The sequence below is a fragment of the Capricornis sumatraensis genome, chromosome 4 (genome assembly GCF_032405125.1).
Source record: "Capricornis sumatraensis isolate serow.1 chromosome 4, serow.2, whole genome shotgun sequence".
Taxonomy (NCBI): Eukaryota; Metazoa; Chordata; class Mammalia; order Artiodactyla; family Bovidae; genus Capricornis; species Capricornis sumatraensis.
The window spans coordinates 126,394,392-126,409,475 of record NC_091072.1 but is presented as its reverse complement, the minus strand read 5'-3'; the positions used below and the strand labels follow the sequence as shown (position 1 = coordinate 126,409,475).

The following is a 15,084-nucleotide window of genomic DNA, read 5'->3' as shown; positions in this document are numbered from 1 at the left end:
TAATATTGAAACACCTACCAATAACACTGTAACTCATGTCTGACAGAAGCTTATCTAATGTGTTTTTTTTTTTTCCTGTAGGGTACATCACAGCCTTCTCATGCAAAGGAACACCAGACAATGCTGTAGTATTCTGCTTGAAAGTAAAAGTGAAAGTGAAGTCTCTCAGTCATGTCCAACTCTTTGCGACCCCATGGACTGTAGCTCACCAGGCTCCTCCGTTCTTGAGATTCTCCAGGCAAGAGTACTGGAGTGGGTTGCCCTTTCCTTCTTCAGGGGATCTTCCCGACCCAGGGATCAAACCCAGGTCTCCTGCACTGCAGGCAGACACTTTACCCTCTGAGCCATAAGTTCCCATAAGTATTCTCCTTAGGGGCTGTTTAAAACAGTGAAATCAACAAAAAACACCAAAATGTGAAAACTACGGTTTCCCAAAGGATATTGTTTATGGTATCAGAAATGAATCAGGAAGGTAGTGCATCACCTTGTCAGCTGGGAACATGTGTTCAAGACTCAGAATTTGTATTGCTCTTTATGAGTCCACAGATGACTGCAAGTGTGCCAAGAGTGTCGATTTTGAAATTTACAAATAAACTTCAGCAAGTAGGTCAGTTTGCAAATATGGAATCTTGAGTAATGAGGACTGACAGTACATATTCTTGGTTCCCCAGCCACCTCTCCCATAAGTAGCTTCATTCATTTTTGGTCTTCTCTTCTAGAACCCCTCCGGACCTGCTTTCCTAAGGCAAAGTCCTTAGAAGAATCCCTTCCTTCCCTACTGTTAATGTCAGCTAACATCTATTACTCTTTGCAGGGAACGTATGTGAACTGGCTGGAACTGGATACAATAAATTCCATTACATTTAAGAGGTCATAGTTGATATGATGGGTTTCTCAGGTGGCTCTAGTGATAAAGAAACATCCTGCCAATGCAGGAGACATAAGAGATGGAAGTTTGATCCCTGTATCGGGAAGATCCCCTGGAGGAGGGCATGGCAACCCACTCCAATATTCTTGCCTGAAGAATCCCATGGGCAGAGGAGCCTGTCCAGCTACACTCCATGGGGTTGCAAAGAGTCAGACATGACTGAAGCGACTTAGCATGCATGCATGCAGTTGATATGATATATTAGTACCTGTTTCAGAGATATTTATACTGTTGTAAGTTCAGTTCCTTCATTATATAGAATAAAACTTAAACAAAAGGATTACAGAGTGGGAGGATGGCTACTAAAGGAAATGAGGATAAAGAAGGCACATTTCTGACATCATATCATGTAAGGGACTATTTACTCTTGGAAATGAAATTTTCTTCTAGACCCACAGTTGTAAAATATGTCTTATGAAGTCCATGGTCCTAGAGTTGTCTTTTTTTTTTTTTAAGGTGATTTAAAAAAAAATCACGTATTTATTTGGCTGTGTCAAGTCTTAGTTGCAACATGTGAGCTTCTATTTGGTTGTGCTGTCGTGGGTACAGGTGTTGTGGCGTGCAGACTTAGTTGCCCCGAGGCAAGTGGGATCTTAATTCCCCAAACAAGGATAGAACCTGTGTCCCCCACATTGGAAGGTGGATTCTTAACCGCTGGATCACCAGGGAAGTCCTTGGAGTTCTGATGCCAGCAATCTCAAGCGCATTAGAGCCTGCAGGCCACTCTCCATGATGTGTCCATGGGTATTTCAAACTTTTACCTCAACGTCCAAAGAGAGGTGTACCTGTTGATTGGCCCCAAGTTTCCAATCAGATGGGATTCTGGAGTTGAGCATCCATCCTACCGTAGGAGATTGTTGGCCTTGGAGTACCTCCTACAACAGCTGGCTGGCTGAGAAAACATGTGCCATGACAGCGTTTCAACTGTGGTCCAGATTCTTAAGGGTGATTTGGGTCTGCCATCCCTTGTTTAAAGGTTTGTCATTATGAAAAGACTATTCTAACCAGAGCCTACTGAGATAAAAGTGGCTGCCCCATCCTGTGCTGGGGAATATGAATGTTATTTCAGTGGCTGTGTACCCAACTCTAGATCTATACCTTGGATTAAAGCCCAGCTAGAGAGTGGAACATTTGCTTGTACATATTCCCTGAAAAGCAGTCACATATGCTCAGACATGAAAGAACAGCAAGGCTGCCCCTGCAGCTCCCCCACATTGCAGAATTTCAGAAATGCCTATGCTCACCAAAATGAGCTGCCAGAACAAAGAGAGGAGGAAAAGGGAAAGGAGCCTGGCTGTTTGCTGGTTTCTTGCCCTCTCTGCCCCTCCCCCACCAGCTTCCCTCCTTACAGATGTTTTCGCTGAACTCCTGTCAGCCTTCTTGGCTTACTCTTTGGCTCACTCCCTAGGGAGCTGTTTTCCAGCAAGTACAGCAAATGTATGAATCAAGAGGAAAGATTACCTTTTCCAAGCTAAGTAACTTTAGTTTCAGTTTGCTTTTAAAACGCTATATTTTTTTCTAATTCTGAAAGTTGTCAGGCTCATGGCAAAAGTGTTAAAAAATGCAGATAAGCAACAAACAAAATCATAAAAATCAAGTATAATCAAATCATTTGGATATAATCATTGTTGACATTTTTTGTTTTCTTTTAGCCTTTTTCTGTGACTCAGTATGAATAAATACTGGATTGGCCAAGGAGTTCGCTTAGGTTTTTCCATAAGATGTTATAGAAAGACTCGAACGAATGTTTTGGCCAACCCAAAATGTTTCTAATGGGATTGTATTGGGTATATTGTATTGTTTTTCTTGGGCTCCAAAATCACTGCAGACAGTGACTGCAGCCATGAAATTAAAAGACACTTGCTCCTTTGAAGAAAACCTATGACAAACCTAGGCAGCATATTTAAAGAAGATCACTTTGCCAACAAAGGTCCACATAGTCAAAGCTATAGTTTTTCCAGTAGTGATGTACAGACTCGAGAGTTGACCATAAAGAAGATTGAGCCCCAAAGAACTGACGTTTTTGAACTGTGGTGTTGGAGAAGACTCCTGAAAGTCCCTTGGGCAGCAAGGAGATCAAACCAGTCAATCCTAAAGGAAATCAACCCTGAATCGGAAGGACTGATGGTGAAGCTGAAGCTCAAGTACTTTGACTACTTGATGTGAAGAGCTGACTTATTGGAAAAGACCTTGATGCTGGGAAAGATTGAGGGCAGGAGGAGTAGGGGGCGACAGAGGACGAGATGGTTGGATGGCATCACTGACTCAATGGACAAGAGTTTGAGCAAATTCCAGGAGATACTGAAGGACAGGGAGGCCTAGCATGTTGCAATCCATGGGGTCTCAAAGAGTCAGACACAACTTAGTAACTGAACAACAATACTGTTTACCGCTTCTTTCCCCACTTGGTAGTATACTCAAAATATTTTACCACAGTATTGTGTATCTTCAGACTTTCATTTTTTTTAAATAGACTTTATTTTTAGGGTCAGAGAAAAATTGAGTGGAAGGTACAATCACAACAAAAGATTTTTAGAATTTTAACAACACATGTGGTTATATTGGGACTTCTCTGGTGATTTGCATGATAATAAATCTGCCTGCAATGCAGGAGACCTAAGTTCAGTCTCTGAGTTGGGAAGATCTCCTGGAGAAGGGAATGGCTACTCACTCTAGTATCCTTGCTTGGAGAATTCCAGGGACAAGGAGCCTGGCAGGCAACAGTCCATGTAGTCGTGAAGAGTTGGACGTGACTGAGTGACCAACACTTTTCGCTTTTATGGTTATATTAAGGCTTCCTAGCTGGTGCTCAGAAAGGAAAAGATTCAATATCAGTGTCAGTTGCTCAGTCATGTCCGACTCTTTGTGACTCCATGGTCTGTGCATGGAATTCTCCAGGCAATAATACTTGACTGGGTTGCCATTCCTTTCTTCAGGGGATCTTCCTGACCCAGGGATCAAATCCTGGTCTCCTGCATTGCAGGCAGTTTCTATACCGTCTGAGCTACCAGGGAAGTCCCAATATAACCATATGGGTGGCATTAGTGGTAAAGAATCCACCTGCCAGTGCAGGAGACATAAGACACACAGGTTAGATCCCTGGGTCCAGTATTCTTGCCTGGAGAATCCCATGGACAAGGAGCTTGGGGCTATAGTCCATAGGGTCTGAAAGACTCAGACATGACTAAAGCAACTTAGCGTGTGTGCACACATACACACATGGTTATATTGGTGCCAATTTTCTGGATATCAGAATATTTATCAATATTGCAATTAGAACAGCAACGAACATTTTTATGGAGATATCTTTGCACAGATCTCTGATTATTCGCAGTTGCACATCTGCTGAGATAAAAGATATGATAGTCGTACAGCTTTTACTATATATTCCACACTATTTTTCCAAAGTTAACCCAATGTATACTTTTACCAAGCTTATTATCTCACCACATTTGCCATTAAAACCTGTGTGCCATGGAGTAAGTGTTTTTGCATCTTTCAGTTCGGTTCAGTCACTCAGTTGTGTCTGACTCTTTGCAACCCCATGAATTGCAGCACGCCAGGCTTCCCTGTTCATCACCAACTCCCGGAGTTCACTCAGACTCATGTCCATCGAGTCGGTGATGCTATCTAACCATCTCATCCTCTGTCATCCCCTTCTCCTCCTGCCCTCAGTCCCTCCCAGCATCAGAGTCTTTCCCAATGAGTCAAATCTTATCCTCTCAATCCAGCAAGTCCTCTTATAGATTACATATCCAAGAAGAATACCCTTGTCTGTACAAAGACAGGCATAGACACAGGCATTCACTGTAATGTTGTTTATTATAAAAACAATAATCCTCAAAATTGAAAATAAATATTAGGGAATAGGAGGATGAATGGCTTGAAAACTTCATGGTAACCCATGGTATAAAATATTAAACAACATCAATTTTAAAAAATGAAGATGATGTATAAGATTGACATGGAAAGTTCTGAGAGGCTGAGGAATAAAAACAAGTCATAGGACAGAATACACAGTATCAGCACAATAATGTTACATAAAAAGTATTTGAATATATAATATATATAAGAATAGATAAGTATCTGGGAGGAATACAGATCAAAATATTGATATGCATCTCTGAGAAGAGAAATTGGATTTTAAGGCAACTGCAAGTTAATCTTCATATTTTTATAGTATTTTAATTTTTATAATGTTAAACTCTTCTCCTTGTGTGATTTTTAGCAATACCCTTTAAAGTATAAAGTAAAAGGATTGAAGGCAGTTTTTCTTCTGTCCTTTGTTGTCACCGTTACTTTTCCTAGCAGAAAAATCCTTTCCCTTCCTAACTTTTAAGTGAAATTCCAGTAAATGGGAAATCTAAAATCAGTCAGTGCTGGCTTAATTACAAACCAGCTTCAAGGGCCTGAGGTCACCGTGTAACCCACACTTGATTTAGTGTTCTCCTGTTGCTGTCTTGAAATTCTTAATTGTTTTTAATAAAAGACCCCATATTTTCACTTTCACTGGGCCCCACAAATTTCACAGTGGGTCATGACAGTAGATTAGACACTCTTTGAGTTCCAAAAGTCTTTGGTGTGCTTTCACAATATCAATTTAGTTCAGTCGCTCAGTCATGTCCAACTTTTTGCGACTCCATGGACTGCAGCACGTCAGGCTTCTCTGTCCATCACCAGCTCCCAGAGCTTGCTCAAACTCATGTCTGTTGAGTCAGTGATGCCATCCAGCCATCTCAACCTCTGTTGTCCCCTTCTTCCCCTGCCTGCACAGTATCAGAACCACTCAATACTCAACCAAGGGTAGGAAGTTGGGGGGTTCAGGGAGTGAAGGGGAGGCTGGGGATGGGTAGAGGGGATGAATCCTTGGAAGTCAGCCTCCTCAGTCAGAGTTCTGAGCCACCCTCAGCACCCAAGTCCTGAAATCATGGCTTTAAATGACTGGGGTTTCCAGGCAAAACAATATATGGGCTCAAGTCTTGGCAGTTAAAAGTATGTCACTGCCAAATATGTCTGTACCACTTTCTTTCCAAATCCCTTCCTGATTTCCATAGAAATTCCCTGAGAGGATGAGTCTGCATATGACCTCAGAAATGAAAACTTCTTAATCAGAACTTTTGCTTAAAATGAAATGTAATATATTCTTGTTACCTCACCCTGGAGGAGGTAACGTATCCGATGTTTCAGATAGAGGAAAAGTATGAGAAAACCTGTGTTCTGTCTCCTTTTTCTTTTGCATTAGCAAAAAATTACATGGGTTTCCACAATGATTCCATTTTTCCTCATCTTATGTCAATTGTATTGTTAAGTCCTTGAGAAAAGATTTTGGTGTGCAGGAAAAACTAATTGCATCTCTGTTCTACAAAAGGAAGTGAAATGAGCTTCGTACGGCTTGCCTAGGAAAGCCCATCCCAGTGCCTCAAAACCACTGCTTCCTTTTCTATCAGCCTGCTTAGATGCCACGTATTCCTTTCTAAAACCTTGTCTGAAATGGTTGTGTTCCTACAGCATGACTGTTTCATGCCACATCCTTTCATGGGAAGCCTCACTAATTCCCAATGCCAGCAGTCTTGTCTGCCTTCCTGCCTTTCTTCCTTTCCTTTATATTTTCTGAAATCTGTACTGTACACAAAAATCACAAAAATGTCTACCGCTCCAAAATAGACTTTCTAAATTTTGGATGAACATCCTGCAAATTATCTATGTAAAGATATAGACAGGGCCATAAATAAATATTGACATAAATGCCTTTCATCATTGCCTTCTTTCCTATTTAATAGGTTAAAACAAAAATTAAATTATAATTGAATAAAATACAGTTAAGTTTATCAGAAAAATTAAATCTTCATCAAATCCTATTTAAGTTCAAACTCTATGTTGGTGTTTAAGATAGTTCTCATTCCCTGGAAGACTTCCTTCCCTATCTTCGTTTCCTTGAATTCAAGTCCTATTCACTGTGTGAAACTCTTTAAAAGTATTAGAACAGCTGCCCTACCCCCATGTAAGCATCCATCCAATAATCCCTTTGCTTCACAATCCTGTATTTGCTGTCCAACATATACTGACTGTTGTTATTTATCTTTTTTCCAGACTGAAGGTGAAGACTGTCTTGCACATCCTTTTGTCCCCTGCCTTATTTAGCACAGTGTCCTAGATTCAATAAGCAGCTGATGAATATTTGATAAGAGGGATGAAGATGCTGTTACCACCAAGAAGGGGACTTCACACAGATATTGAGTCCTAAATATCTGTGGATGTGTAGGCACATCCCTAATCTTGCTCTTTCTACAGGCTCTTTAGCAATTTCTTTGGTTTCAACTCTGACATCACTCTTTTATTTACTTATTTATTTATTTTTGGCTGTTCTGAGTCTTCATTGCTGCACACGGGCTTTCTGTAGTTGCAGAGAATAGGGGATTCTCTTGTGGCAGAGCATGCATGGGCTTTTGGCCCTTGGGCTTAGTAGTCATGACTTGTGGGCTCAGTATTTGTAGCTCTCAGGCTCTAGAGAGCAGGCTCAGTAGTTGTCGTTGCCCCAAGAAATGTGGGATCTTCCCAGACGAGGGATCAAACCCTTGCATTGGTAGGTGAATTCTTAAACACTGGACCACCAGGGGAAGGCCAGACCTCACTGTTATTTAGGGTCTAATGAGGGAGTTTTGGGCTTCGCAGGTGGCTCAGACAGTAAAGAATCTGGCTGCAATGCAGGAGACCCGGATTTGATCCCTGGGTCAGGAAGATCCCCTGGAGGAGGAAATGGCAACCTACTCCATTATTCTTGCCTGGAGAATCCCACGGACAGAGAAGCCTAGCAGGCTACAGTCCATGGAGTCACAAAGAGTCGGTCTTGACTGAAGGGACTTAACATGCACACATTGGGGGGTTTTGGTTTCCAAGTTCTTCCCTTAACATCATAGGACATAACACAAATTCCCTCCCACTCCCTCTGATGTACTTTTCTCTTTCAGCGCGATATCCTTCAAATAAACAGTGATTTTACCATTTTATTGAAGGGCTGGAAGCCAGGGCTTCCCAGACACAGAATGAATAATATTCTGCTATTACAGTGGTCAAGACTGTCACTTGAGGTTTTGTGTATTCAATTCCTTCAGGCCTTTGCTTCTCTTTTCTTGTGTGCCCACTGTGTTCCAGGGTTGTACCAGGCACGTTATACACAGCATTTCATTTCCTACTCACAATAAGCCTGCAAGGTCAATGTTCCTCCATTTTGCTGATGAAAAAAGGGAAGCTCAGAGATTTGAGTAACTTGTGGATATCTCTCTGCCCTGGTGAAGTTTAAAAAGAGACATACGGATGTCTAACAAACACATGAAAAGATGCTCAACATCACTCATTATTAGAGAAATGCAAATCAAAACCACAATGAGGTACCACTTCACACCAGTCAGAATGGCTGCGATCCAAAAATCTGCAAGCAATAAATGCTGGAGAGGGTGTGGAGAAAAGGGAACCCTCCTACACTGTTGGTGGGAATGCAAACTAGTACAACCACTATGGAGAACAGTGTGGAGATTCCTTAAAAAATTGCGAATAGAACTGCCTTATGACCCAGCAATCCCACTGCTGGGCATACACACCGAGGAAACCAGAATTGAAAGAGACACATGTACCCCAATGTTCATCGCAGCACTGTTTATAATAGCCAGGACATGGAAACAACCTAGATGTCCATCAGCAGATGAATGGATAAGAAAGCTTTGGTACATATACACAATGCAGTATTACTCAGCCGTTAAAAAGAATACATTTGAATCAGTTCTGTTGAGATGGATGAAACTGGAGCTGATTATACAGAGTGAATTAAGCCAGAAAGAAAAACACCAATACAGTATACTAACACATATATATGGAATTTAGAAAGACAGCAATGATGACCCTGTATGCAAGACAGCAAAAAAGACACAGATGTGTATAGTGGACTTTTGGACTCAGAGGGAGAGGGAGAGGGTGGGATGATTTGGGAGAATGGCATTGAAACTTGTATACTATCATGTAAGAATGGAATCGCCAGTCTATGTCCGATGCAGGATACAGCATGCTTGGGGCTGGTGCACGGGGATGACCCAGAGGGATGTTGTGGGGAGGGAGGTGGGAGGGGGGTTCATGTTTGGGAACGCATGTACACCCGTGGTGGATTCATGTCAATGTATGGCAAAACCAATACAGTATTGTAAAGTAAAATAAAGTAAAAATAAAAATTAAAAAAAAATAAAAATAAAAAAATAAATAAATTTTAAAAAAAGAGGCACTTTCAAAGCAGACTCACTGAACTAACTACTGGCTTCACAACAATGTTAGTAAATCAAAATATTGCAGAACCCTCCGAGGAAAGGTGCTCATTAAAAGTTCCTATTCCTTTGAGAACATATGCATATTTACTCATTTATAGGTTTAATTCCTGAAATTTCTGGGCCCTCACTTTTGTCAACATAGCCAGGCTTAGGGTTTTTACAGGATCCAAAGTCCTTCTTGATACTAAGGCCACCTCTCAGAATTGACGGGACTGGGGCAGGCCAGGTGACAGGCAGTGAGAACAAACTGGGACCACAACTCACTGGATGGAATAGATACTGGGGTTAGAGCTCACTGAGCATGCGAGAAAGCCTGCCTCTGAGCACCTAGGGATTATGACAGTGGACGAGAAAAAGTCCTTCCAGAAAACTGCCAAGGTTGTGAACTCCAACATGTGACAGTGAGGATGCCCTGTGATTGTGGTCGCTGCTGTTTACAAGAGGTTCTTGTGCATATGGAGCTTCACTTGCAGTATCTAGCATCTTAAAAAAGGGATTCCCAAAGGGTGGTCCGTGAAACACACTGCTGCAAGCTTAGGTGAAACTGGCGGAGTCAAATGACTGTGAGAAACAAAGTGTACTATTTCCACCTCACCAAAGAAATTGGTTACTAAAGCCTCTATAAAGAGAAAACTAAGCACCAAACAAACAAAAACCTTCACACTGAAAGCATTTAGAATAAGAAGAGGTACTGCTTGGGGGTTTCCCTGGTGGCTCAATCAGTGAAGAATCCGTCTGCAAGGCAGGAAACCCGTATTTGATCCTTGGGTCAGGAAGATTCCCTGGAGAAGGAAATGGCAACCCACTCCAGCATTCTTGCCTGGAGAGTCCCATGGATAGAGGAGCCTGGTGGGCCACAAGAGTTCGACATGACTTAGTGACTAAAGGCAACCACCACCATGAGATGAGCAACACATAATCTCTGAAATTTTGAGAAATGTTAAAAGAACAGAGAGAAAAAAAGATGGTAGTTCAAATACACAGGGTGAAGGATATTTTTCTACAAGTGGAGATATAGGACCTGGTTTGCAAAACGTTAGTAAAAAAGGCAGAGCTTGAAGACGTAAGAAGTATACTTGCAGGTCTGCTTCCTCTAAGAAAATGTGCACTTCTTCATGGGATGCCTGAAGTGAATCTGGAAAAGAGTTTTGGAAATTGCAAGAGAATTGATAACTGATGGTAGAGGATCCCGCCCTCTCCAATCCATGCCACCCACAAACAAACAAGGGTCTTCTAGGGAGCCTGAAGAAAGGAGAGTGGGAAAGGACTTTCTCTGAGCTTAGAAGGGCAGAGGGCGAGGATGAGGGATACACGGCGTGTTCTGAATGGAGAAGTGCTTCACAGAGGAGCTGTGTGGTGAGTGGTGGGAAGATTCTCACCAGGCGGCCTCCATCTGTGCAGTAATGTGATGGCCGGGTCACTGCTCACATAGAGATCTAGTGGGCAGAGTGAGAAAGGAACCGAGCAAGAAGCAAGAAGCAGCTGCTGCGGCCAACATGTTTGGGGGCAACAAGAGATGCATAAAGCTGTGCTGAGGAACAGTGAGAACCCAAGGGAAGAATTGTCCTATACAGTTCTTAAAGACACGGTCCTGGGAACCAGACTAGGCAGTTTTACGTTTGAATCCCAGATCCCTCTGCATTTGGAAAGTAGTAAGAGTTAAATTAGGTCATACATGTGACACTTAGAAGAGTGCCTGGCACATTAGTAAACATTTAGTAAGTGTTCAGTTCAGTTCAGTCGCTCAGTCGTGTCCGACTCTTTGCGACCCCATGAATTGCAGCACGCCAGGCCTCCCTGTCCATCACCAACTCCCGGAGTTTACTCAGACATGCGTCCATCGAGTCGGTAATGCTATCCAGCCATCTCATCCTCTGTCTTCCCCTTCTTCTCCTGCCCCCAATCCCTCCCAGCATCAACGTCTTTCCAATGAGTCAACTCTTCACATGAGGTGGCCAAATTACTGGAGTTTCAGCCTCAACATCATTCCTTCCAAAGAAATCCCAGGGTTGATCTCCTTCAGAATGGACTGGTTGGGTCTCCTTGCAGTCCAAGGGACTCTCAAGAGTCTTCTCCAACACCGCAGTTCAAAAGCATCAATTCTTCGGCGCTCAGCCTTCTTCACAGTCCAACTCTCACATCTATACATGACCACTGGAAAAACCATAGCCTTGACTAGACGGACCTGTGTCAGCAAAGTAATGTGTCTGCTTTTCAATATACTATCTAGGTTGCTCATAACTTTTCTTCCAAGGAGTAAGTGTCTTTTAATCTCATGGCTGCAATCACCATCTGTAGTGATTTTGGAGCCCCCATAAATAAAGTCTGACACTGTTTCCACTGTTTCCCCATCTATTTCCCATGAAGTGATGGGATCAGATGCCATGATCTTCGTTTTCTGAATGTTGAGCTTTAAGCCAACTTTTTCACTCTCCTCTTTCACTTTCATCAAGAGGCTTTTTAGTTCCTCTTCACTTTCTGCCATAAGGATGGTGTCATCTGCATATCTGAGGTTCTTGATATTTCTCCCAGCAATCTTGATTCCAGCTTGTGTTTCTTCCAGTCCAGCGTTTCTCATGATGTACCCTGCATAGAAGTTAAATAAGCAGGGTGACAGTATACAGCCTTGAGGTACTCCTTTTCCTATTTGGAACCAGTCTGTTGTTCCATGTCCAGTTCTAACTGTTGCTTCCTGACCTGCATATAGGTTTCTCAAGAGGCAGGTTAGGTGGTCTGGTATTCCCATCTCTTGAAGAATTTTCCACAGTTTCTTGTGGTCCACACAGTCAAAGGCTTTGGCATAGTCAATAAAGCAGAAATAGATGTTTTTCTGGAACTCTCTTGCTTTTTCCATGATCCAGCAGATGTTGGCAATTTGATCTCTGGTTCCTCTGCCTTTTCTAAAACCAGCTTGAACATCAGGAAGTTCACGATTCACGTATTGCTGAAGCCTGGCTTGGAGAATTTTGAGCATTACTTTACTAGCGTGTGAGATGAGTGCAATTGTGTGGTCGTTTGAGCATTCTTTGGCATTGCCTTTCTTTGGGATTGGAATGAACACTGACCGTTTCCAGTCCTGTGGCCACTGCTGAGTTTTCCAAATGTGCTGGCATATTGAGTGCAGCACTTTCACAACATCATCTTTCAGGATTTGAAATAGCTCTACTGGAATTCCATCACCTCCACTAGCTTTGTTCATAGTGATGCTTTCCCACAGCCTTGTCTAACTCAATGAAACTAAGCCATGCTCGTGGGGCAACCCAAGATGGGCGGGTCATGGTGGAGAGGTCTGACAGAATGTGGTCCACTGGAGAAGGGAATGGCAAGCCACTTTAGTATTCTTGCCTTGAGAACCCCATGAAAAGTATGAAAAGGCAAAATGGTAGGATACTGAAAGAGGTACTCCCCAGGCCAGTAGGTGCCCAATAAGCTATTGGAGGTCAGTGGAGAAATAACTCCAGAAAGAATGAAGGGATGGAGCCAAAGCAAAAACAATACCCAGCTGTGGATGTGACTGGTGATAGAAGCAAGATCCGATGCTGTAAAGAGCAATATTGCATAGGAACCTGGAATGTCAGGTCCATGAATCAAGGCAAATTGGAAGTGGTCAAACAGGAGATGGCAAGGGTGAACGTTGACATTCTAGGAATCAGCGAACTAAAATGGACTGGAATGGGTGAATTTAACTCAGATGACCATTATATCTACTACTGCGGGCAGGAATCCCTCAGAAGAAATGGAGTAGCCATCATGGTCAACAAAAGAGTCCGAAATGCAGTACTTGGATGCAATCTCAAAAACGACAGAATGATCTCTGTTCGTTTCCAAGGCAAATCATTCAATATCACAGTTATCCAAGTCTATGCCCCAACCAGTAATGCTGAAGAAGCTGAAGTTGAACGGTTCTATGAAGACCTACAAGACCTTTTAAAACTAACATCTAAAACAGATGTACTTTTCATTATAGGGGAATGGAATGCAAAAGTAGGAAGTCAAGAAACACCTGAAGTAACAGGCAAATTTGGCCTTGGAATGCAGAATGAAGCAGTGCAAAGACTAATAGAGTTTTGCCAAGAAAATGCACTGGTCATAGCAAACACCCTCTTCCAACAACACAAGAGAAGACTCTACACATGGACATCACCAGATGGTCAACACTGAAATCAGATTGATTATAGTCTCTGCAGCAAAAGATGGAGAAGCTCTGTACAGTCAGTAAGTGTAAGCTACTATTATTGCTGGTGTTGTTGTTAAGAGCTTCCCAGGGGGCGCTAGTGGTAAAGAACCTGCCTGCCGATAGAGAGGACATAAGAGATGCAGGTTTGATCCCTGGATTGGGAAGATCCTCTGGAGGAGGGCATGGCAACCCGCTCCAGTATTCTTGCCTGGGAAATCCCATGGACAGAAGAGCCTGGCAGGTACAGTCCGTGGGGTCACAAAGAACTGGACATGACTGAGTGACTTAGCCTGCCTGCATGCACTGCTGTTAAATTGTGGTGGAACCACTGATAACAGTCTTCTAAAGAAACATGAAGTCACCTAGGACAACCAAAGCTAGGAGCCTAGTCGTAATATCAAGCAGGAACCCAAGGCTGAAGCTGGGCCTCCCAGGCACTGTGAGAGCTCTCAGTGCGAGGTAGTCTGGGTTCCCAGGTAGGAAGGGAGCTTAGGGAAGTCCAGGAGGGATATGAGACATCTTAGATTAAGCTTCTAGCTGAGGAAACACTCAGAGTGCTGACAAGACCTAAAATGTTGCCATAAAATGATGGCCAGCATATGTGCATTCACCCCATTTCTTTGACACAGTTTGGCTGAATACCTATTATGTACCAGACGCCTTCTAGTGCTGGGAATGCAGCAGTCAACGCACACAAACCTCCCATCTTCAAGGAGCCCACGTTCTAGTGGGAGCACTAGCAATCGTCCAGCCCAGCCCCAAACTCCTTCCTCACATTATTGCCTCCAACTTCCCAGCAAACCAATTAGGCAGGTAGTCTCAGCCCCATTTTTCAGACAAAAGTTTAAATTTTGCTGCAAATCAAATAGCTGATAAATGGCAAACCCAGGTCTCCATCAACAGTCTAATTCTAATGTTCATGCTTATAAAGAAAAGATCTGTGTTTGGTCTCAGTGCTGCTGAATAATTTTGGTAGGTGAAGGGGAAAGCCTTAAGAGTTGAGGGGCTGAGGACCTATAAAGTCAGAATGTTATCTGCTGGATTCCTCAAGAAGGATGGGAGAAGATGAGATGTGGGGGGAAATGGGAACTTAGCATTGAATTCCTAGAGGAAGTGAAAGTGGGTTGTGGAGGGCAGTAAGAGGAAACGTGGACCTCAAAGGCAAATAGGTGACCAAGCCAAGGAGTAGGGGCAGCCCTGGTTTGAAAGTTGGTAAACTGCTTCCTCATTCCTGCTGAAGTGGGGAAGGAGTAGGTGAAGTTCTGTCCTCCGTCGTAGAAGGTCTTGGATGCCTTGTTTAGGCAAGGAGATGACAGGGCAGACGTGGGATAAGCTGAGGTTAGAAGATCACCCCAGAACCTCCTGTCAGACCCCAGTGGATGGACGGACAGAGGATTGAGGCCAGGGCAGGATTTCATTTCCACAGAGTTGGCAAGAGAAGCAAGGAAGCTTGGAGATAGGCTGCAGACACGGGTAAAAGAAAAGCAGGAGAGCACTATGTCCCTGGAACCTTGTGAGAGGGGGTTGAAGGGTCACATGTGCTGCATTCTAAGCGGAATGTCAAAGAGGGCAAGTCCAACTGCAAACTCATCTGCCTAGGTGTGCACCCTCATCAAAGGCCTCCTCTCTGCCTTTGTTGCCGGGGAAAGGAGGACCCAGCATCACCA

The 15,084-nt window shown here is 43.1% G+C and overlaps 1 protein-coding gene across 1 annotated transcript in view; it reads left to right on the top strand.

Moving 5' to 3' along the window:
- The first annotated feature begins 10,540 nt into the window (after window positions 1-10,540).
- The window catches only part of SMCO2 (single-pass membrane protein with coiled-coil domains 2), a 39,343-nt gene continuing 34,799 nt past the window's right edge, over window positions 10,541-15,084 (top strand). The window contains exon 1 of the mRNA XM_068971496.1: window positions 10,541-10,596. Coding sequence (XP_068827597.1) covers window positions 10,541-10,596 — 56 coding nt within the window. The remainder of the gene's footprint in view (window positions 10,597-15,084) is intronic.